This window comes from Temnothorax americanus, unplaced genomic scaffold (assembly GCF_048541705.1).
Source record: "Temnothorax americanus isolate GAGA-0224 unplaced genomic scaffold, ASM4854170v1 Scaffold84, whole genome shotgun sequence".
Lineage (NCBI taxonomy): Eukaryota > Metazoa > Arthropoda > Insecta > Hymenoptera > Formicidae > Temnothorax > Temnothorax americanus.
In genome coordinates, this window is record NW_027509807.1 from 224,502 (window position 1) to 247,421 (window position 22,920).

A 22,920-nucleotide genomic window follows, 5' to 3' on the forward strand; every position below is an offset into this window, starting at 1 on the left:
CTGTCCAATGAAATCTGCGTGATTTCCGCGCTTTCACAATATCTTTTTGCCAATAAATTCAATTTTTTTTATTTTTAAATTTCTAAGGATTATTTTTAAATGTTTGTCTGCCTCTCTTTCTAAAAGAATATAACGAACCGGAAAATACAGAATTTTTCAAAATAATTTTTTTGTTGCTGAAAAAACATTTTTAATAATAAAATTAAGATCCAAAATTATAACAAAATTACTGAAATAATAAACAATAATAGCATCCTAAATAATCATTACATAGTAATCAAGATTTTAGCTTCGGTAAATTATCTGAAATAAAAAAATAGGCATTTTTGTACTTTATATTTGTCATTTTCGACTTACGGAGGAAATTTTAAAAAATTTTATTTTTTGCAAAATACACATCTTAACGTGGAAATTGCGTTTTCTTGAAAAAATTGATTCTTTTTTTGTTTTAACTTGAGATATTAAAAGTGAAAAAAGTGTTTTGTGAACCGATTTGGAATATTATTAAAAGCGTTACTTCAAAGGTTCAAATTGATCGGATAAATCATACTTGAGAGTTTACTGTTTTCAGAAATAATATTTAAGAAAAGCGCATTTTGCAATTTTTAATCATTTACTTTCAACTATAATTAATTTATACTGGCTCTACTCTTATGGCGTTAAACTAGTGAAAAATAAGAAAAAAAACATTTTTTAATTTTTTGACATTTCTAAAGTCTTGCAACTCTTCAATCCTCGAAAGTGCTCCTCAGAAACTCTTCAGAGAATCGTGGCTGGGTCATTCTTGATCCGTTCTTTATTATTAGGTCATCAAAAAATCGCTTCAGGTATCTATATGTACATAAAGCAGCAGTTTCGAGCTTGATTTTTTACACCTTTGTGATATAAAAAGAGGACAATCCAGAGAATAATCTTCACAAGCTAACGAATATTCACCGAGTCTCGGGTGACTCGGTCCCCGCTGGCCAAGCGTTAAAGATATAATCTTGCTGATCTTTGATCCGTTGCGTCATATGAGTATAACACTCTGTAATGTCCCAGCTAGCAGGAAGTTCTAAAAGACGTCTCAAAGACACGAAGACGTTTAAAAAACGACATAATTTTTCAAACATTCTTTAGATATCTTTATTAGACGCTTCTGCTAGCCGGGGTGCATCGTGAAATAAAAAGGATTAACGAAAGCGATTGAAAATAAATGTAGGGGACTTACCAAGTGAAAGCTGCATCGAACGCTTCATCTCCTCGCCGTTCTCCGAAGTTCTCTTTTTAAAAGAATCCGATAAAGCTCGGATCGTGAAGGTCAGAGATGTAACTTCCACGACTCGCGATCTCGACGCGAATCGTTAGGCAGCACACACGTGCAAAGAGCTCGAAATAAACTGTCTAGGGCTGAGTTAATTATCCGTACAAAAATAGCTTTTTATTTGTTACTTCTTCAGTTTTTACATTACATGTCGTTTCTCTCTTTATCAAAAGCTCGATAATAAGATCGTTCGAAACGGACCGATAATAGCTCGATCGCCGGCTCCTCTCTGCCTTATTTACAGATAATTCGTCGTGTAAAAAGAAATACAATCCTTCGTTTCTTTTTTTTTTTCTTTCTTTACTGACTAGTTAGAATAGCATCTCTCATACGCTCGAGATTGATACGCCTACCGGAATGTAAAGAGGAAGGGAAAAAAAAGGAAAAAATAAAGATATACGCGTGTATCAGCTAATTGTCGGCGCGCTCTCCTTCACGAGGTACGCACATTGTGTGTGTATGTGTTATATACAAGAATACAAATGTTCACTCGAATATTAAATATAAAAAATCACGTGTATGCGCGTGTATACGTGTAATATGATGTCTGATATGTGTGTGCGCCTGCCTTAACGCCCGTCTCGTCGCATTCGGGTGACGGAATGAGGCCTTTCGCAAGGGCCGATCGTCACCCACCAACGGGGGGGGGGGGATTTTTATTTAGAAAAATTTCTAGATAAAATCTGATAATATCAATAATAATTGGATTAGACATAACAACGACGCGCTCCCTTAGAAATATTAATTATCGATAATTCCTGATGTGTTTCTCTCTAGAAAAGTGGAACGTCCATATAGAGATCGAAATAACGAAATTCTCTCACTCTCTCTCTTCTATTTTTTTTCTTTTTGTCGAAATTCGGAGGAGTCATGTCTCGTTCGTTTCGCGAATTTGACGGCGATTTCAAACACGGGACCTCGAACTACGGGATCCTCCGAATTTCCACAAAATTACAAATTGCGCTTCGTTTTCGTTTTCTAGGGCCGATTATGTATGTGGAAAGGGAGACCAGAGAGATCTTGGTGAATGAGAAACGATGAACGCGTATGACGTGATCATACTGCGACACTGAATGGACCAATGGATGGATGTATGGATGGTGGCCAGGTCATGAAATGAAGAACAACAGAATGCATTTAATGAGCGATTGTTTATTATGCTCTTATTATGGTCACTTGTCATACAGGTAACGATGCTTTCTCAATGAGTGAAAATAGTTAATATATCATGTTTGTCTGTTTGCTTTTTTTCTCTCTCTCCCTCTCTCTCCTTTACTCTCTCTCTCTCTCTCTCTCTCTCTCTCTCTCTCTCTCTTTATATATATATATATATATATATATATATATATATATATATATATATATATAATTATTCAACATTGAATGGAATAAATTGATGATGAAAGAGAATAACAATTTATGGATGCAAATAAATGTAGTTAGAGTGTAAAGTAATAATATTAAGATTAGCCCTTCGGAAAAAAGAAAATGCCTGTGAACTAAATTATACTTCATCGATAACAATAAAGTGGTGCCCAAAGCGGTCACGTCAAGGACAGCAGATAATTGATAAAAAAAACATTCATCGACGAGCGAAAGTGCAAAAGTAAAACGCGTATCGTCGCTCCTTATTTTTGTCTTTCTTTCTTTTTGATCAACAAATAGAGGATTCTCTTTATCGAAGCCTTTACGAGCCGTACGAATATGGGTACCCTGACTCTTGTCCGCTCACTGACAAGATCGTGCCCTCTCGTTTTTTCTTTTTTGCTTTCTTTTGCCTATTGTACAAAATCCCTCACACACGATTCTTTGCCATATATATATATATATATATATATATATATATATATATATATATATATATATAACGCTTCTCCGCATAGTCGTCCGTGGTATCGTCGATCATTCAACGTTATCCGCGACTGGGGAAGGTGGTGGTTCCCCTTCCTCAATTTTGTGGGGGTCCGAATGACAGTTCTCACGTGGAGCGTAATCCGGCAAAGAGGGGTCGCGCGACGATAAAATCGTGCCAAGAGTCACGTGGGGCTGTCGATCCTGCTAATAAATAACAATTGACACAGCACCGACAAGCTCTGACGGTGGCTTATTCCGTCATAAATAGAGAGGAGAATGCGCCAGCTCTCGTGACTTTCGGTGTTACATTTCTCTCTCGCTCGACGAGAGAGCGTGTGTGTATCCCTCTTCTCTCAAGATGCTCTTATAGGGTATCAAAACGTGTGTGATTCACGTCTGAGAACTGTCGGGGTATCTTTTATTAGATCGTATAACAATGGACCGAGAAAGATCGCGCAAAGATGAAACGACTGTGTGATTTCACTTGACTTGCGAGATCACTGTAGTCGCGAATAAAACGAAGATCAACCATACCACGGATGCTCTCTCGCCTCACCTCATCGTATATCGACCAGCCGAATTACAATCTTTCGCCTCGCCTTTCCGAGTCCCTGGCTTACTCGTCTAAAGTATATCCGTACCTTCCGTAGAGTTACGATTATTTTTTACTACTTAAAACTTATCGTAAATATCGATAATCTTAGCTCTTTCTTATCTGAATCGCAATACCCTTTTTCTCCCTTCCCTTCTGTGTTTTTTTCTCCACCCTCTCTCTTTCGCGCAGAGGGGCGAGAAACGTATCTCGGAATATTAAAAAATACGCAATTTTGCCCATTGCTCGTAATGCACCGTCGTTCTCGTGTCGTGTCGACAAGAAAAAAAGGGAGGAAATACAAGCCGAACCGTCTGTCGTGTGTACAATACACAACTGCGGGTTAAAATGTGTGTAATGAGTGACAATGGATTTTTTCCGTCTATAATCGCGTGCGGTGTAAATGAAACTCGATAAAACGCATGATGAGAAAAACGCGCTGCCATGTGTGTATGCATGTGTGTGTGTGTGTGTGTGTGTGTGTGTGTGTGTGTATGTACGTTTGCTGTGTATGTCCTTAAATTACTTTATAGCCGAAGGAATGTAAGGTACAATACTTGATCGTGATTTCACCATCGGTGCGAGACGAAATAAATCTCTCTATGGTACCTTCGCAGCCAGCTGCTCTCTTTCTTCCCCTATATCGCCCTCATATATCTCGATTATATATATATTTATGTATATATAATATATATGTATATTATATCATGGAAGATAACGCTATTTTTCTCTCTTTCTCTAGTAATTCACCGAGTACGCGACGCATGAAAAGACTTATATCATCGCGAAAGTAAAACGCAAACGCGCGTTCTATCCCTCTCTTTCTATCGGTCTGCAAAATCTTCTATTCGCGTGTAAGCATGCACTTTTGACATTATACAATGTGTATGCGTATGTCTGTGTGTGTGTGTATATTGTGTGAACGAATCACGAACATGTGGGATGAGAGCACACGCGCACCCACGTGCACTTGCGATTTATAGCAATATACGACTACTTATACTCGACAAGGTACTCAATAGTCTCCTCTTCCTCTCTTCCTCTCTCTCTCTCTCGCTCTCTCTTTCTCCCTCGCTACTTAACGTTATTTAACTGTTTTTCTTTAATTCTCCATTTTTAATCCCCGAGCTGCTATTTGCTATCTCTACCTCAACAACAACGGTCTCACGTCCGAGAGTGTCACTTAATCCTTTCTTTTCTTGGTTTTCTTTCTCATTTTTTTATATTACGCTTACCCAAAAATAATATACCATATTAACAGCCTAACTCTATTAATATTCTCACTTCCGACAAAATAACATTACATACAATTTTTGTACAACCCTCTTAACTATTTCGTAACGAACGCGTTTACGTTTTCGATACATAATTTTCTTATATATATATATATATATATATATATATATATATATATATATGTATATATTATTTTACTTTATTCTCTTTTTTTATTTATCAATCAAAGATGGGCTTAGAGCGTTACCCCAGCACGCATGTCCAAAATCGAAACATAAGACGTCTTTAAGACGTCATTAAGACGCTTTTTAGACATCATATCACGAGATGTCTTAAAAATGTCTTTAAGACATCTTGCGTCCCGATTTTGGATGTGTACTATCGGTACTATCTGAGGTAGCGCGCTTAGCTCAATGTCTTAAATACGTCATTAAGACGTCTTAAAGGTGTCTTAAAGATGCCTTTAAGACGTCTTATGTCCCGATTTTGGACATGGTGCTGTCTGGGACTTCATGAGAATGTCGCTGACAATTAGGAAAACGAAGATATCGTGATATGAGAATTATCTCGAGTCGCATTTAATCGAATGATTTCCGAGTACCTGTGTGATCTTCGATAATATTATCTTTATACTTTCGTACTATATAAATAACTTCGCCTCTGCTATTGTCAATCAATGCGATAGGATGCAATAAATAAACTCTTTTCTTTCTTTTTTTTGACGTTCTCTATAGCGATATCTTAGCGTACATGTCTTAGCGTCATATATATATGTATATACATATAACGTTTTACATTGATTTTCTTGGCTATCGGCAAATATTCGCCCTATTATTTAAACATTTGATTATAGCGAAAGATTGCAAAAAAGTGGCAGTAAACAATTAGAGGAAACTCTTTACAAAGACAAATGCAACATTCTTTCTGAAGCAATAATTAACCGTGATATATCTCGAACAGCTTACTTGTCTTACGTGCCTGTTTCCTTTTTCTTTAATCCGTTATTGGTCAATCAATATATAGGCCCTCGATCCATCGATACGGACGTCTTTAATATAACTTTTTTTTTTGCGCCCATGACTTTTAAAACCATCGCGCCTTTATTCGGCGATATTGTTGAATCTGCCTTGGGGTAAAACTTCCACGATCGATCTTTCTCTCTTCTTTTTCAGTGGTACTCGGGATGATTAATTTCAATCTAATTTGCCAAATTGCTGTGCACGTATATCAATCAATTTAGACACTGTTGCATCTCTAACTTCAATTATTACCGCCAATCAAACGTAGGACAATGCTGAAACAGGGCACTGTGTAAAATAAAATCAGGAAAACGTGTGACATATAACAACATTGGAATCAAAGTATCCATTAAATAACAACTCCCTTTAAATTTTCAGTGATCAGTGTATATTTTAATGGAGCATGGGTCGTTACCTTTTCTATATTATTCTTTCTCTTATCTCTTTTTTTTCTTTCCTACAATATTCTTGGCTGCTATGTAAGAATCACTATTTTCCATGTACTGCAAACTAAGAGTAAGTGTATAATAAAGTGTCTCGTAATATGCTCCATAACGTTATTTAGTATATTAGTGTGAAACAAATGATATATAGTCGGATCTTTTTTCAGTACGGCCTGCGCGCGTCGCGCAGGATATACACATCTTTAACAACACGTTCTACTGTTAAACGTTAACAAGTGTGGTGATCGATGGGTGGCAAGGAAAGGAGTTGGACGGGGAGGGGATCGGGAAGAATTCGATATGGCACTAAAAAGGGTGAAGTGCGGGTGACACGCAAAAGATCCTATCTTTCTTTTTCTATCATTGGCATAAAACGCGATTCCGAATGCCGTCGTCCTGCGTCTTTTCACATTCTCCTTTCGTTTCTTTCCTCTCGCGTTTTTCTAGCTCTCTCTCTCTCTCTCTCTCGTCTCGCATCCGGTTTAATGGAGCTTAATGCGAAGTGGAGCGATGAAAAGTACGATGGAACATGATTTTTACGATGTAGCCTAACACACACAGCCAAGTAACGTGACACGCGAGTCACTCTCCGCGCGTCGACGAGTGTCAAATTCAGTTAATAGTTACTGTAACAATAGTCATAATTAGAATTGAGGCGAGTCAATGCAATTCCTACAGTTCCCTGATTACTACGCTACATCTCCACGTTTTCTTTATATACTTATACATATATATATTTTTTTATGAGTTAAAATTTAACTTGTCCTTCCTTAATTCGTTCCGTGTATTCTCATATGCACGTGTGCGAGCGTACACGTCTGTATACAGATACGTAATTATCTTCCTTTCCTCTCTTTCTTTTTTTTTGTCTCGGATAGAGTCGATCATTTATCGTTTTAACCTGCTCAAACCTGTAATTTCATAAGAGATTTAAGAAACTAGCTACAGAAACAATCTATGCTTGAACTGTGTTCTGCGGTTACAACTATCGACTGGCGACGCGACGTGTACGTTACCCGTCGCGCTGCGGTCCTTGCGCTTAAAAGGTTTGCGAACGGAGAAATATATATCTTTTAAATCTGTAGAAAAACAAAGCGCTGTATGAAAAAATAAAAGATTCTCCTAAAGGGCGGACGACGACTGCCGGTCTACTGTAACATCGTTCTCTCGCTTAAACAACTCGTAGGTAACATTGACTGGCCGACCAATACTGCTTTTGCCATCTTGTGCAGATGCAGCCGCTGCGACGCCGCGTCGATCGTTTCGGAAAATTCCTCACTGACGCGCAGGCAAAAATTTCGTCCTTTCCGTTCCCATGATCCCGATTGGAATCGAATTCGTCGTGACCGAGTGAACGTCGATTTTCCTCTGAAATGTAGCAAAAATAAGCGAAAAATATTTTTCACGTCTTCTTTCGATGATTACCATGATCGCGTGATCGTTGAATGAGAAATTTAAAGGGAAGTGCTCCGTCGAAAGCAATTTCTCTTGGAATCGTTGGTTCGGAAAGGACTAAACCACTAAACGATCTCTGTCGCGAATCAATATCGTTGCACGTGATGCCATAATTTTGTCACCAATACATATACATAACGCCCTACTATTATTATACGTACAATATATTGCGGGATGTCGATTGTCGACCTAATATTCGTGACAAAATTATCTTTGCTCCGATATTGGCCGCGCGCGGGGACCGATTTTAACGCAGCTTGAGTTTACACGCGGAACCGTGCGCTTATTGACGTTTATCGTTAAACATTTCGGTACTGCGTAACATGTCGTAAATACACATATATATACATGCTAATGCACTAACACATATAGACTTACGCCGTTAAGCAATATTGGAAAATTCCGTCAAAAGTGTCACTTCGATAACGGTACTGTAACTTGTGTTTCGTTCGTCTGCGGGATATCACGGAGCGTGACAATCCTCAAAAGTGGGTATAAAAACAGGTCCGTGCCTCGAAATGCATATTGAAATTTTTCCCTCGCTGTTAATCTCTTGGATCTTCGAAAATATATCTGTACCAAGCGCTTTGTTTATCTGCGTTTTGAGAATACCAAATCCAATCAGTTGGACTCCTGAGATGTTTCTCGCCAGATTTCTATACCAGATTTTTAATCTTGTAAGATTGCACATCGCGAGGAAACACTTGAGTCGTTATCGAAACAACGACCTCGACGTAACTCTGCAAACTTTTACGCACAATAGTATCGATGTGGTTACTAAAATGTAACAGGCGGTACACTTTAAACCAACGTTACACTAAGAAGAATACTTATGTTAGACTGGCTGATCGCGCGCTTATGGCCTCTATACTGATCTGTGCTCCTTCCACCTGTGTATTTGATTCTTACCCGGAATATATTCGCAAGAAGATTCGTGTTATCCACGAATTGTACGCGTTTTACGTAAAAAGGGAATCGGCTCCGTCCTGATATACTGTCATCATCCCCCATCGTGAAAAACAATGCGGACGCATCACATTGCGCGCGCAAGATTTCTCTGTAACATGCTTAACCGGGCATGTTAAATTTAATCGTGCGCACTGCTGTTTCCTTCCTCGATCTCTCCTCGCCTCGGCCGAACTTTTTTCGTGTCGTCGCAAGCACTTATCTTTACCTGCGCAAATAAATCCTACAATTTTACATTTTATCAAACGTAGCTCGTTTCATCTTTCATGTACTGGCAGCTGGTATAATATACACTCTCTTTTCAGCTTTCCATCACAGCTAGTCTTATAACACGTAATCTGTTCTACTACGGAATGTTTCAATATCAGAGAAAACCCGTAACCCTATCCTATAGCTTAACGTGGGTGCTACCTACAAGTTGTTCGCCAGAGAGAGACCTCTTCCTCGTTCTCCGCCTAACTTTTTCTCGCTCTCGGGGTATTGCGTTTCTACAAACATGTACGTCATAACTTGTGTCATTTGTACCAACAGGCGATGCATATCACAAAATTAGTGTGCTTCACACTCCGCGCTAACAAAGATACAAGAGGATATCGCCTAACGGCGATTGTTTCTTGCAAGTTTATGTAAGTTGTATCGTTCGAGTGGCGCTAGGATTACTGCATGACTATTGCGAATATACGGCAACGGACGGTAAACGAGATTGGAGACGGTCGAAGACTCGAGATCATCTGAAAGAAGTGATCGCTCGTGCGAGCAACCATTTCCTCAGTGACCAGGAGAATACAGTCAACGAGCGAATCTCGGATAAAAGTCAAAAGGTTCGTCGTCCAATCTCATTTACAACTGGCGTTACAATCGGATGAGACTACACAGCTATTTCTCACAACTTTAACAACGAGAGAATATATAAAACAAAGGTACCGATTCTCAGACGATAGCTTCACAAATTCGACGCATCTGTCTGCGAATAAATATTAGGACGATAAATAACGTACGATCGTGAATATGAAGGACGAATAAATAATATTAAATCTAATAGATAACGTACATATTTGTAGCAGTGGCAATGTAAAAACTGTGTCCTACATAAACATCCGCGAGAGATGAACGACCAATGGCAAATTCGAATGACAAACGTCTCACTTTTCTTTTTCACGCGTTCGACTCTAGTATCGCGCGACAAATTTATGTATATGTACATATAGCAGCATCGTTCGCCCTACCAGCAGTCAGCTAGATAATATTCGTAGCCAACTATAATAGAAGATTTTTTTAACGCGATGAGAATCAGTGGTAGCCAATCTAATATGATGACCAGAGAATGCATGACGATGGTTGTATTATTATATGATTAATCAATATGTAATGAAATATATTATGCTGCCGTTAGCGTTAATAGCACGAAGGCCATTAGAACACACTAATTCATAAATTAAATTAACGCTATAATTTACATTTATACTCTCTTAAAATTTTAGAATCGATCTATCTACAGCAACCTAGTTAATTATTTCATATTTAGGTGACTTTTTTCAATGTATTTGGGCAACACAGTGAAGTTTAATTGATAATAGTTCACATAGAATTTATGGATAAACATAAATCTGTTTCTCCTCTTTGCGGACGCAAATATTTAGTCAACAATTTTTTATAATATCATTCCACGTTTATATATATACACATACACTCATATATATATGTATATATATATACCTATATTTATATATAAATTTTTGTATATATATTATATTTATGTTAATATTTATATATACATACATATACACGTAATTTAACGTTTCTTCTGTTTGTAATAATCTATAATATATTTTCCTTCTATATAATATACATATATATGAGTTGTATATATGTATATATATATATATATATATATATATATATATATATATAATATACAATATCTCTCTGCATCACATATATTATCATAATTATCCCCGTTATATGCAATATTTATAAATATACAAGTCATTGTTTAAAGAACGGTGGGCCAACGCCTCCAGTTATGAATTAAATGTGTATATATATGCATATATATATATATGTACTTGTATGTATATATATATATATACTCATGAACAGTTATATATTTCATTTAACGCTCTATATAGCTAACATTTCAATAATCATTTTTAACTAAACCCATTATTGATTACTACCTAGCTCGTATCACCCCTTCCTATATTTTTGTAACCTACTCCCACAGAAAGAATGATTATAAAAACCTCTCGTAGCGGATATCTCTTCCTTCGATCAAACGACGAAGACGCAATAGATTTATCTGAAAATTTTTTAACCGATCCTAACACATTCAATGACCTATCGGCTCGTTTCTATATAAGAAAACTTCACGATTCATTAAAATTTCCCGTTTGGCTCGCATTTCGCATAAACAGAGATTTTCCAGCGTTCCATACAAACGCTTCCTTTACCATACAGAACCCAAAAATACGTGATGTGACTAATAAGAGATTTTTCAAGATAATTAAAACGGTCAACAGAAGATTCTCGCCAACGTGTCTACGATCAAATAATCGATATTTCGGGTAAATCATTTAAAATATACGAAATTGCATCGGTAAAAAGTCTCGCGCGTAACGAGGGGAAATAATCGAAGAAACGCTCATGTACAAATTAAAAGGCTTTCGAAAGAGATTTTAAACAAACGAACGTTCACGTCATTTCAAGAAAGCAAACGCCCATACACACTACTTTCTCCTAAAAGGCACGTAATAATAAATTCCAATGTCAAGTCCGATTAAATGAAACTAAAGTAAAATATATATGTGTATATATACATATATATAGATTTTAATCGCAGTCAACTGACGATCGCCTTAAATAGAAGAGGAAATAATTAGACTAAAAGTTCTACATAAATAATGGAACAATTATACAGAATTATTATCTGAGAATGTCATCTAATGTGATGCGCAAAAATTATTGCTTATCCTAGTGAACAAATGCTAGCGCTAATAGATTTCCATTCCTTAGAAATATACGTTAAAAAGTAACAACATTTGACGTTAAAATCTATATATAGCTCTGTATATATATTAATCTCTTCTAAGCGCTACGAAACTTAAATGAGGTTTGTTCTGAGATGAAGACTTAAACGCTTTGGAATTAAGAATATAACTTGGCAATAAGGAGTTATCCGTTATTTTCTTTTATTTAGCTGGGCCAGCCAGCGGCACATTGTAAATATATAAATATATGTTTATATATATAGAATAGCTCTCACTTTGGATGTATATATTAAACTTCCAGCCAAGGTATTTCTGCGTTATACGGGATGTTTCGAGAAAGATTTAAAAAATTTCTAAGACTCAGAAATTTCAAGTCTTAAAAGCTTGTAACCTTTCCTTTGTGAAACATCCTGTATATATAAACTCTTTGGTTTTGCCAAGGTATTACTCTATACTTGGTGTGAACGAAGTAAATAATGTATTTTGCAAAAGCGAGAAAAATTCCATTAGTCTAAGTATTTCCTATCTCGAAAGACAATGCAGAATGTTGATCATGGAACCCTTGTCTCAACATTTCAGTTGACCAATCGACTCAGATTGACGCATATTTTTTAAGTGCCATTTTAACGTTGAGTTCTATATGAGGTGATCTCTCGATTACGGTGAACGTGTCCCGTAATAAAAACTTGAGGATGCAATTATCCAGACAAAAGTCTGCCCGTTGAAAAGAAGCCGTATTCCCGGATGTAGTGTAGTGGTCGGTGTGGCGTGAACATTTGTGTGGCTAAGAGAGATGCCGTAATCGTATATTTCGAATCCGATAACAATTATATAGTGGATTACCTCATTACGGTAATACCCTATAAGACAATAACAACTAGTTATTCGTGGCAACTCTGATGCGGTACGCGCGTGTCGTGTGTGATAAAGCCCCGTAATGTGGTGTATCACAGAACAATCGTAGTAGTTCGTAGTAGTTATATATCGTACAACATACATAATATTCATATATGTATATATATCATAATAATCTTAAAAGATAGATAAATGATGACGAGCCATGATGGATGTATGAACGTAAATGATGTGACAATGCAAGCGCTATAGTGACAACGCAGCGCGATAGATGACAACGGGCGGTAAATTGGCGATGGACGAAATATATATATATTATATATATACATATACATACACACACACACACATATATATATGTGTATGTATGTATGTATATGTATATATATGTATGTATGTCAAAAGTATAAGAGGAGAGAAGAGAACCGCCGTGTTCGGGCGTGCTCTCCCTTCTCAGGGTGTGAAGAGGTGAACAACGGAGCTCAATAATGGGGATGAACAAGAGGAGTGCTGTACTTGAAATCAATGGATCATACTGGCGATGGCATTCTGACGCGCTCGCTTCGCCTCCTCTTCACTGATCCTCTGCTCGATCAAGTACTGAGCAGTGTTGATCGCATTGGGATAACCCGTGATAGTCACTATGCGGTTCCTGGTACCAGGGGCGAACATGCCCTTCTTAGAGATTTGTATGTTGGCGCCACTTAGGTGCTGAATCTCAATGAGGGCACGACCACCGGGTCCCAGAATAGCTCCCACTATAACCTCTGCAATTTCTATGTCTACTTTCTTGGTCTCCTTGTTGTTGGCGTCTACCTGTGTAGGACTCTTACTTACAAGTGATAACTGGTTAGTGCCCAGGCCGAACGAATTGTTGTTCAGGTGTATCGCGCTGGCGGCGGTGTTGTTCTGTCGGAACGGATCGAACGGCTCGTACCGATCGAGGGTGTTACGCGGCGTCGGCGAGGTAGACCCGAGTGTAGGCACGGTCCCGATCGGTCCGAACACACCGCCGTTGTTGTTCGAGCCGTTCGCGGTTGTCGTACTGTCCATCGGATTGCCCAAGTAGCTCATACTCGACGGCATCCCGATCCCCATTCCGAGGATATTGTATTTAGCGAGGGTCGCGATCGCGGCGAGTATCTCCGTGGCGGCGGGCTCGGAAAAACCTGTCGTACGTAGATTCAGTTTTATGTGTTCCAGCAGCTGTGTCGTTACCGGTGCCGTGCCGGTAGTGATAGCCGCGCCCAGATTCAGATTAAGACTCAAACCAGCACCGTTCAAGAGACTCACTATAAAAGAAATAGGCAACCACCGTATTTATTAATCACGAACGGCGTAGACAAATATGTTTGTTGTACGTTCAAGCTTGATGGATAATTAAAGCTTGGAAAGACCAGCTTTCTTTTCCATGATCACACATATCAATACACGAGTTCTTATATCGCTTTGTAAGTATGAAAAATAGTGTGATTCATTTATTTAATTAGAAAACATTTGCAAGTTTCGCAATTTTATCTCATTTTGGCGATTATTTAATCTCTTTAGGAACGAAATTTGAAGTTAGAAAAAAAGTAATTTAATTTTTTGTTCCGTTACATTTCATTCAATTTAATTGAAAAAAATTAAGGAGAAGCGCGCACTTACAAGCTTACATCTATGAATATTATAATATTAGACGATAATCTTATAATCGATAATGCTACGCTAACAACACGAATGTATTCGTCGCATGGGGAATGCCTTATCTGCATTATTAAAAGACTCGTTAACTAACCTGTATTTAGACCAGCTGTAGATGTATACGTGGGAGTGCTTGTGGGAGCTTGAGCGTACGGGCTGCCTGTAGGATTGTAGTTGGCAACGGGACCACTTACATCCGCGTAACTGACATTAAGACAGGTTCCGCTTTGCGGATCATCCGCCACTTTCGCTAAGATCATGTGTAACGCCCTATGATTATTTTCTTTCTCACCAATCACCGTTATACATCGCTCCTGAAGGGACAAGTCCTTAGCCTTCTGACTGATCTGAACGTATGAGCCAGATTCTTCTTTAATTTGTTTAATGTAATTCCCAGCTTTTCCTATTATCATCCCCGCAGTGCTATTAGGCACTAAAATTTTGACCTGAAATAGCAGACTCGTGTCATTCGCGCGTGTAAAATTTGTATTTCATACTTTTCTGAGTAATTATTAGTCTATTACTGTCTTTTCACAAAGAAATAATATACTGATAACGTAATAGCAAATTCGCATTATTAGAATTTAAAAAATTCTAAATATATAATCCCTGGATAAAATTAATCTATTCCAAAGTCTGTAATTATTATACTATTTTTATATCAGGAGCAATTTTTAGTATTGTCACTCACTAATAAAAAATTCGTATTCTTTTAAAAAGAATATCCCGTTAAATGTCTTAATAGAATATATGAAAAGAATTTTACGATAAAAATATTTCAATCTTATACCTGCTTGTCCCTCTCCGCAGTGGCTTTACCAGAGTCGAAGTCAACCGTAGTCTTCGAAGTAAGATCAGGTTTCTCGCGTATTTTGTCCATGATAAACTCCATGACCTCCATAATAGCGTCTACGGTGCCTGTGATGAGGCATACCCTCTCGGTAGTTCCTGTAACAGACAAACGAAACGGTAATCAACGGATGAGCGCAGCCGCGAAAACGCGCAAAACGTTGCGAAATGCGACGCATACCAGGATAAAAATCATGCGATTTAGACATCTTCACTCTTGCCCCTGTATCCTTTTGAAGTTGAGCAATTGTATCTCCACCTTTCCCGATAATGGCCCCGGCCGCCACGCCGGGGACCAACACTTTGAGGTGATACGTTCCATCTCCCCCTGTAAAATCAGAGCAAACCGTTTTCTTAATCGCGTTTTATAACAGATATATGCAACGAATATCGTTATATGCAGAGTATACCGGAATTCGCGCGCGTGGAGTTCGATTCTTTGTGCCACAAAGAACAACTTGTTTCCATGGTAAAATTACGTTTGTGTGTGTGTGTGTGTGAACAATGGTTCTTAAATTACTACAATTAGAAGTTAACGGACGAGCAGTCTAGGCTCTGAAAGAGGCGCGCGTGTATCTTACAATTTCTCGAAACTATGCACAACTATGCACACGATATCTAATCGTTATTTCGAATAGAATTTAATAAGAGAACATTTTCTAACTGGTATTATCAAGCAATGGGTAAGAGTAAAATAAATGGTTTAGGTAACGCGAAAATAATTTTAAAATGTTGTTTATATTCCGAGTATACACTTTAAAACATTTAATTGGCTTTCTTCAGGGTCGCACAATATCTTTGAAATAGATCAAAATTATTCATATATATTATCTGTCCTATTTTATTTTATTTTCAGAACACTGACACTATTGCATCATGCGTAACTTGAAGCACTCGTTCATTAGTTTCAAATAGCTCTCATTTAAAAACTAATATTCAAAGGTAATTTCAGAAAAATAAATTTGCTTTTAGCACAGAGAATCGTACTGTATATTTTGTGTGCGAATTCTGGGACACCCTGCATATTATGCGGCGAAATATGAATAAAGGCACGTATCTCGCAATCGATATAAGAATCGAGAACACAAGAGAGAGGAAATGATTATTTAAATATGTAATACATGAGTCGAACAAAAAAATTTCTACTTTATTGTTTTGTAATCAACTGATTTGTGCGAAGTATACCGAAACTTGTCAATCTTGTTCTTAAGGGGTAAAATTCTGATAAATTCAACTCCTTGATGAAAGGGTAGTTACCTCTTCAAAAATCTTAAGTGCGGCAATAAAAATCAAGTGACACGTTTTAAAGGTCCTTTAATTGGATCCTATTGCCATTTAAGATTTTTATAAGAGCAGCCATTCTAATTAAGGAAATGAGCAGCACGGTTTAATTTTATACATAATTATACATTTCCCTGAATTTTGCACAAATCAATCAATTAAAAAAAAAATAAAGTAAAAGTTTTTCGTTGGCTTATCCCGTATATGTGTATATTTGAAATATACATAATATATAATATAAATAATAATAATAAAAAAATGTATATATATACATATATACACAGGATAATTCATAAAATGATATATTTTTCAAAATCGTCTATTTCTTCCTTGAAAACTTATTAAAAACTAAATTCGAAAGAATCATTGACGCAGGGCAAAGTAAGGCCGTCTGTCAAAAGTCAAAAGCATTGTCGACGTATATACGACATTTTATGAAAATAGATGTATAATAATTTTCTCGAAATCATATTCATTCCCGCATGCAATTGATCTCTCTCTTTTCGCTCCATCCCTGAAAGCCGCGCGCTATTGCAACACGAAAAGTGGTGGGTCGTCATGTTGCCTAGCGAGTCGGGCAAACACCTGACTCTCGTTGGCCCGAAGACGTGAGATCGTATACCCGAGATCGAGATCTCTCCGCTCCATTCCGAAAATCGGAATTTCCCGACCGCGATATATCCGGCGTAAGTCCCGCGATCTTTTGACTCGCGTTCGCGAACGCGAACCGATCGAAGACGATTGAGGAAACTTCGGAAAATCGAAGCTGGATGACGTCGACGACTTTGGCCAATCCGGTGACGATGCGCAAACAAGAAACAAAAAGAATGTCCAGCTCCGCAGAAACAAACTTGTTTAATTAACGATTATCGTTCTGCATTGAGCATCGCGAAGATCGAGACGTTCTCAGACAAATCGGTTTATGTAACACTACGAAAAAATGCATCGACGAAAATTACAAAAAAAAAGTTTACGCGCATATCGGGGACCGATTAAGGAGATCGAACACGGATAAGGCTTATCGTACGATCGCACCGGTGATTTTGATTAAGTAACCTCGCTCGGAAAAACTCGCTCTTTATAAAATTTTTTTATCGCATATATCTCTCCGGATGGTAAGCCTGGTTATGTCATAGAGAGAAAAACGAGTTGGATCACGATGGCGATGATCTCAGTTAATTCGAAATCTAGTTTCGCTGAAGGAGCACCATTTAAACCTGCAATCCCGTCACACGACCAGAGAAAAAAAAAGAAAGAAGAAAGAGAGACAGAGAAAAAGAGCGAATGAGTGAATTTCGCTTTAGAATGAAAAGAAAGAGACAATCACATGGTCAAAAAAACGACGGTCGGCTCCGACGTCGGACGGATTTCAAGCGTCACGTCACGACAAAAGGCCCTATCGACGTGGCCTAACCAAACTTCAGGGGAGAGCGTCTCGGTTAACCAACTTCACTTCGTTCGGAAGCTCTCTTTTTTTCTGTTTCGACCAACGAACGCGGTGGTCGAACGGTAACCGAGATCGATGGCGATCGGAGCGAAAGGGACGACGCGCAGCAGGAAGTCGAACGGTGCGGAAGGCAAACAGCTGTTTGACAGATGGAGGGCCCTGCGCGCTAAAGCTCGGCTCGGCTCGGCTCGGCCTCGCTCGCTCGCTCGCTCGCTCGTTCGCTAGCTGGCTGGCTGGCCCGGCGACCTTGACCCGTCAACCTCCTCGAAGAGGAGGCGGTGGCGGCGCGCGGCGGGACGCGAGGTGGACGATGCGTGCGTGCGTGACAAACTCACTCACCGATGCGCCACATCCTAGTGGGCGCCGTCGTTCTGCGCGCGGATGGCAGCGGCGGTGGCGGCTTCTCGACGACGACGACGACGACGACGACGACGATGTTGGTCGCGATCGTGGCACCGCGTTACGGAGCGCGGAGCGCTGTGACAGGCGCGCGCGTACAATGCACGGCACGACGGATGACGACGACGACGATGACGACGACGATGATGACGAGGACGTAGCGGCGCGGCGGGAACGCGCGCCGCTATTTCCACGATGCTTGCCCGACAAAGTTGCAGAGTCACCGTAGGAGCAGCCACCGTCGTGGAAGCGGTTCTCCATTAACGATGTCCCACAGGCACGACCGCCCACACGTAGCCAAGGGAGAGCGAGAGAGAGAAAGAGAGAGAGAGAGGGACGGAGGAAGTGTGGAGGACGTCGCGCGGATGGAACGTCAAAATTCAAAACACCGTGTTTCCCGCTGATCCGGCGGCTCGCCGTCGAACTTGGACGTGTCCCACGCGCGCGACTCCGTAGATCGGATCGGAGAAGATGGAATACACCGATAGAGTGAGGATAAAGAGGAAGAGAGAGAGAGAGAGAGGAAAAAGAAAAACGGGGCGACGAGGCAGGCGGAAGGAGACGTGGCACGAGCGAGGATGCGCGAGGCGGGGCGAGGCGAGGCGCTGTGCACCGTGTTCGTGATACATGTACGAGAAACCGATCTGCCGACGGGAGCCCCTGCGAAGTGGGAAACGCGCGAAAGGGAACGGATCCGCCGTGTCAACAGAGCGGTAAAGACGGGATTGTCAAAGGCGCGTGCGAAAGGCAAGAAAGAGAAAGAGAAAGAGATAAAGAGAGAGGGGGAGGGAGGGACAGAGAGACCGAGGGAAGAAAAGGGACGGACGTTCAGACGTTACGTGTATAGTCGGTTACGCGAACGGTGCGCGAGTATGTGTGAGAGGAGACACCAGGCTCCGATGACGACGACGACGACGACACGTCGAGCGCGAGCGAGCGAGCGAGCGAGCGAAATCGCCGGCGGCGATGTTGACGCGCGGCGTCGATGACGCCCGATCGGAAATACCTGATCCGTAGTGCGACCTCTTGGTCGCGCCGTTCTCCGCGTCGCAGTCGAGCGGCCGCTTTCTGGAGTCCGCAATCTCCGGGGAGGGACACGTCTCCATTCCTGAATCGGCGGCCATCTTGGTTCGCTCGTTTGCGCGCACGTAACCCACACACACTCGACCTACCGCGCGCGCGCACACACGCACACACGCACGCACGCACGCACGCACACTAGGCGTGTGCGCGCGCGGGCACGACGCACACGGCCGCGGAGATTACGGGGAGAGAACAGACGGCGCACAGCGCACACCAGCGGCACGCGGCACACACGTCAAGGCGGATGGATGTCGCTCTCCTCGCGGGCCCGCGGGGGACGCGCACCCTCTCTCTCTCGCTCTTCTTGCCGCCTGATTGGAGGAGGGGAGAGCCCGCGCGGCGAGGGGAAGGGAAGAGAGAGAGAGAGAGAGAGAGAGAGAAAGAGGCAAAACGGTGCGGACGGACGCGCGCGAGCGGGACGAGCGATAAGTAGTGGAGCGATGCGCTGGAGGAGGCGGAGAGCAGACGATGCTCGCTTCGCGGGGGCAAGTGTCGTGTCCGAGAATGAGGTGCCAGGCGCGACGTTCTCAAACGCACGCACGCACGCACGCACGCACGAACGAACGAACGAACGAACGAACCAGGAAAAGAGGGAGGAAAAAGGAGAAGGAGGTGACAGTGGCGGCGGGCACACGCGTCGGAAGAAGGCTCCCGCGCCACGGAGATGTACACGAGCGCGCACGTACGGACGAACGGATGAGCGAGCGAACGAACGAACGTGCGAGCGAGCGAACGAATGACACACGCGCTCGCGGGGTGCCGCGTCTCACTGGCGACTGCTCGCGGCTCCCTTGCCAACCAGCTGGTTGATCCTCGCGCAACTCGGTGTGCCCTCGCACACGTACACCTCCTCTCTAGGTCTCTTCGCCGCGTCTCCGTCTAGCCCGCGGTTGACCTACCGCCTACCGCTACTCCGCCTCCGTCTCTCTCTCTCTCTCTCTCTCTCTCTCTCTCTCTCTCTCTCTCTCTCTCTCTCTCTCTCTCTCTCTTTCTCTTTCTCTCTTTCTCCCTTCCTCTCGTGCACGCGCAGTTTCTCTATTCATCTCTCTCTCTCTCTCTCTCTCTCTCTCTCTCTCTCTCTCTCTCTCTCTCTCTCTCTCTCTCTCTCTCTCTCTCTCTCTCTCTCTCTCCCACCTTCGTCCTCAGCGCGGGCTCCGTTCGGCAGCAGTGGCGGAGCGAGCCGAATGCAGCCGCGGGCACCGCCGTCCACCCCCTCTCGCCGCCCCGCGGAAAAGTTCGACCGACCGACCGACTGATCGGACGGATGCTTCCGGGACGCCGCGCCGGGACCTTTCGGAGTCCCACGGAACCGCGGCGGATGGTGCGCGCCGCTACACAGTTACGTAAGCCCTGTCGCGGGGGATATAACGAACGTAATAACCCGCTCTCTGGCGCGTTGCGTCGTCCTGCGCAGGCTGCGCGCCGTTTGCGACGCGCGCGCTTTTCAGATCGAATTTATTACGGCGCAGCCGCCGCCACCGCGTGGAGTGACGTTTGCCGCGTTCGGCCGCTTTTTAATTTATTATTATCGGACAACCGGCGGAATTGCCCTCGCGATTTTCGCTCACCTTCGCGCGCGCGCGCGCGCGCGCACGTTACATACGTGCACTCGCTCGCACTCCGGATCAGTACGTCAATTTTGAAGCGAAAAGAAAACTTTGAATGTATATTTTCGTATAGACCGCGATTGAAGCGATATCTCGCGCGTACTCTCCGATCGCACATCCGCGACGCACTTCTCTCCGTTGGATATTATTGGGAGCGCGGCACGGTGCGTCGCGAATTTTGCGCTGTGCTTCCCGCGCGCGCGAGACGAGCGATCTTCGGCGACCTTTGCGCCTTTTTTAAAGCGCGATAGCGCGTGGCCGCGGCGCGCGGCGGCTCGTTGCGTTTCATGCGCGACGCGACCAGCGGCGACGGATCGCGCGATAGCGCTCTCACGAATTCCTTATCCTTGGGGGTCTATAAATGTATCGCGGCAGATATACCTCGGCGAGATGATGATTATGCACGTTCGCGGTATCGGGAGCAAAGTTCTTTCACACAAAGAGCATCTCGCGTATATTGCCCGCTCGTTGTCTTCGTTCGAAAGTCGATCGGTGGATATTAAACGCCATAAATGTTCGTCGCGCGTTCACGCCAGATGCGTCTTCTCAAGATCTGCGTCGCGCAACCATATGTAATGTCGTTTGACATCGTTTTTGTTATTTTATCTATTGAACATGAAATTAAACGTCTGATGAGATACATTTTGCGTGAGCGGACGTTAAATTTATTGGATAAAACTTAAAAATTCTCGAGTGCCAATCACTAACGCGACGTACTAACGCGCCATCAATATGATCGGCGGGTAACAATTGGAACGTTCGGAATTATTAGAACAAAGGTACTTGGCGATAAATAGCTGTCAAAGTTGCAAGATAAAACACAAACGATGACTTTGCTTTGCCGGTATAATAATAAATATAAAAATAAGTATAAAATTAAATGGCTCACGTGTTTTGTGCATTATACTTTGATTCCTACACTCTGACTCATCTTTTTACCATTTAGCTTTTAAACTTATGGCGTAGTTTGGCCACAATGTCAGATTGATTATGATTTTTGTGAGTCCACTATATTACTGTGATTACATGACTCTTATACACACACTTGAAAAGGACTGAAATTCATGGTCAAAACGACATAATTTTAATTTAATAAATTTGAGTTGATTATAAGCTAGCTGCGCTTTTGGTAAAATGACAAACATTCCCACTAAAGTCGGTTTAACGATAAAAGCACTTATTAAAGCATAAATTTTCTCATTGCACGACGACTTTCGATCGCGCTTTGTTATAAACAATCTTTACAATCTTGTGCGCTCGAGAGAATCGAGTTATAAAAGTAACTGTCTCGAGCCTTTCGCGCCAACCTCGTTAGCAAAATAGTGACAGTCACTTTCGCAGTTCACGCTTCATCTGAGTCGTTAAGATCTCAAGATCAAAATCGTTGATCTATCGAGATTACGATCGCTATTGAATTTAGAAGCTGCAGTTTATTGAATTTGAGAAAAGTGTACAAAATTTACTTAATATTACTGTTAGGCTTATACTAACAATCCGGTCCGGACCGTAAATGGCGGTTTGTCGCTCTAATTGATTGTATATCATAACGGTCGTGTTTCACTTATTGTTAAACATTTTTAGATTATAATATTCCATTTCTGTATCAAGAATATCGTTGCACCTAATACAAAATCTTCATGGGAGCTTGGGTTTGACAATAAGATCTGTGATGTCGAAATTACAAATCGAGTATTATAAATCGGACAATATTGTAAAGTACATAACTTATTTTTGGTAAATATTGTGTTGCTTGCGCGTTCAAGATTTTTATGAGTCATTATATATCTAATTCATTCGCTCCGCACCGTGTTTTTTTTTTTAATAAAAGGCCCGGTGCATTTTAATCTATTCATGCATCGCT

The 22,920-nt window shown here is 41.3% G+C and overlaps 1 protein-coding gene across 3 annotated transcripts; it reads right to left on the bottom strand.

Annotated features, from left to right (window-relative positions):
- Positions 1-1,398: 1,398 nt before the first annotated feature.
- Pasilla (RNA-binding protein Nova-1-like protein passilla) lies at positions 1,399-21,549 on the bottom strand. Of its 3 annotated transcripts, XM_077424467.1 has the most exons (6): positions 19,376-21,548; positions 15,424-15,570; positions 15,184-15,341; positions 14,488-14,839; positions 13,548-14,002; positions 13,335-13,477 (listed from the first exon to the last, which is right to left on the bottom strand). In XM_077424467.1, exons 1-6 carry the CDS (start codon positions 19,491-19,493, stop codon positions 13,469-13,471), a joined length of 1,239 nt encoding a protein of 412 aa, XP_077280593.1. In that variant the 5' UTR covers positions 19,494-21,548; the 3' UTR covers positions 13,335-13,468. The 3 variants fall into 3 exon arrangements, with proteins under 3 accessions (XP_077280591.1, XP_077280592.1, XP_077280593.1); XM_077424465.1 differs by having other exon boundaries at positions 1,399-14,002; positions 19,376-21,549; XM_077424466.1 differs by lacking the exon at positions 19,376-21,548 and adding an exon at positions 18,310-18,495 and having other exon boundaries at positions 1,399-14,002.
- Between the last annotated feature and the right edge of the window lie 1,371 nt (positions 21,550-22,920).

Excerpts from the sequence above, each read along its gene's own strand:
- Pasilla (XM_077424465.1), bottom strand. The coding sequence starts at position 19,493 with ATGGCCGCCGATTCAGGAATGGAGACGTGTCCCTCCCCGGAGATTGCG. Across the intron at positions 15,571-19,375 it reads GAGGTCGCACTACGGATCAG|GGGGAGATGGAACGTATCAC; the intron begins GTATTTCCGATC and ends CTGATTTTACAG. Across the intron at positions 14,840-15,183 it reads CTGCGGAGAGGGACAAGCAG|GTCAAAATTTTAGTGCCTAA; the intron begins GTATAAGATTGA and ends CTGCTATTTCAG.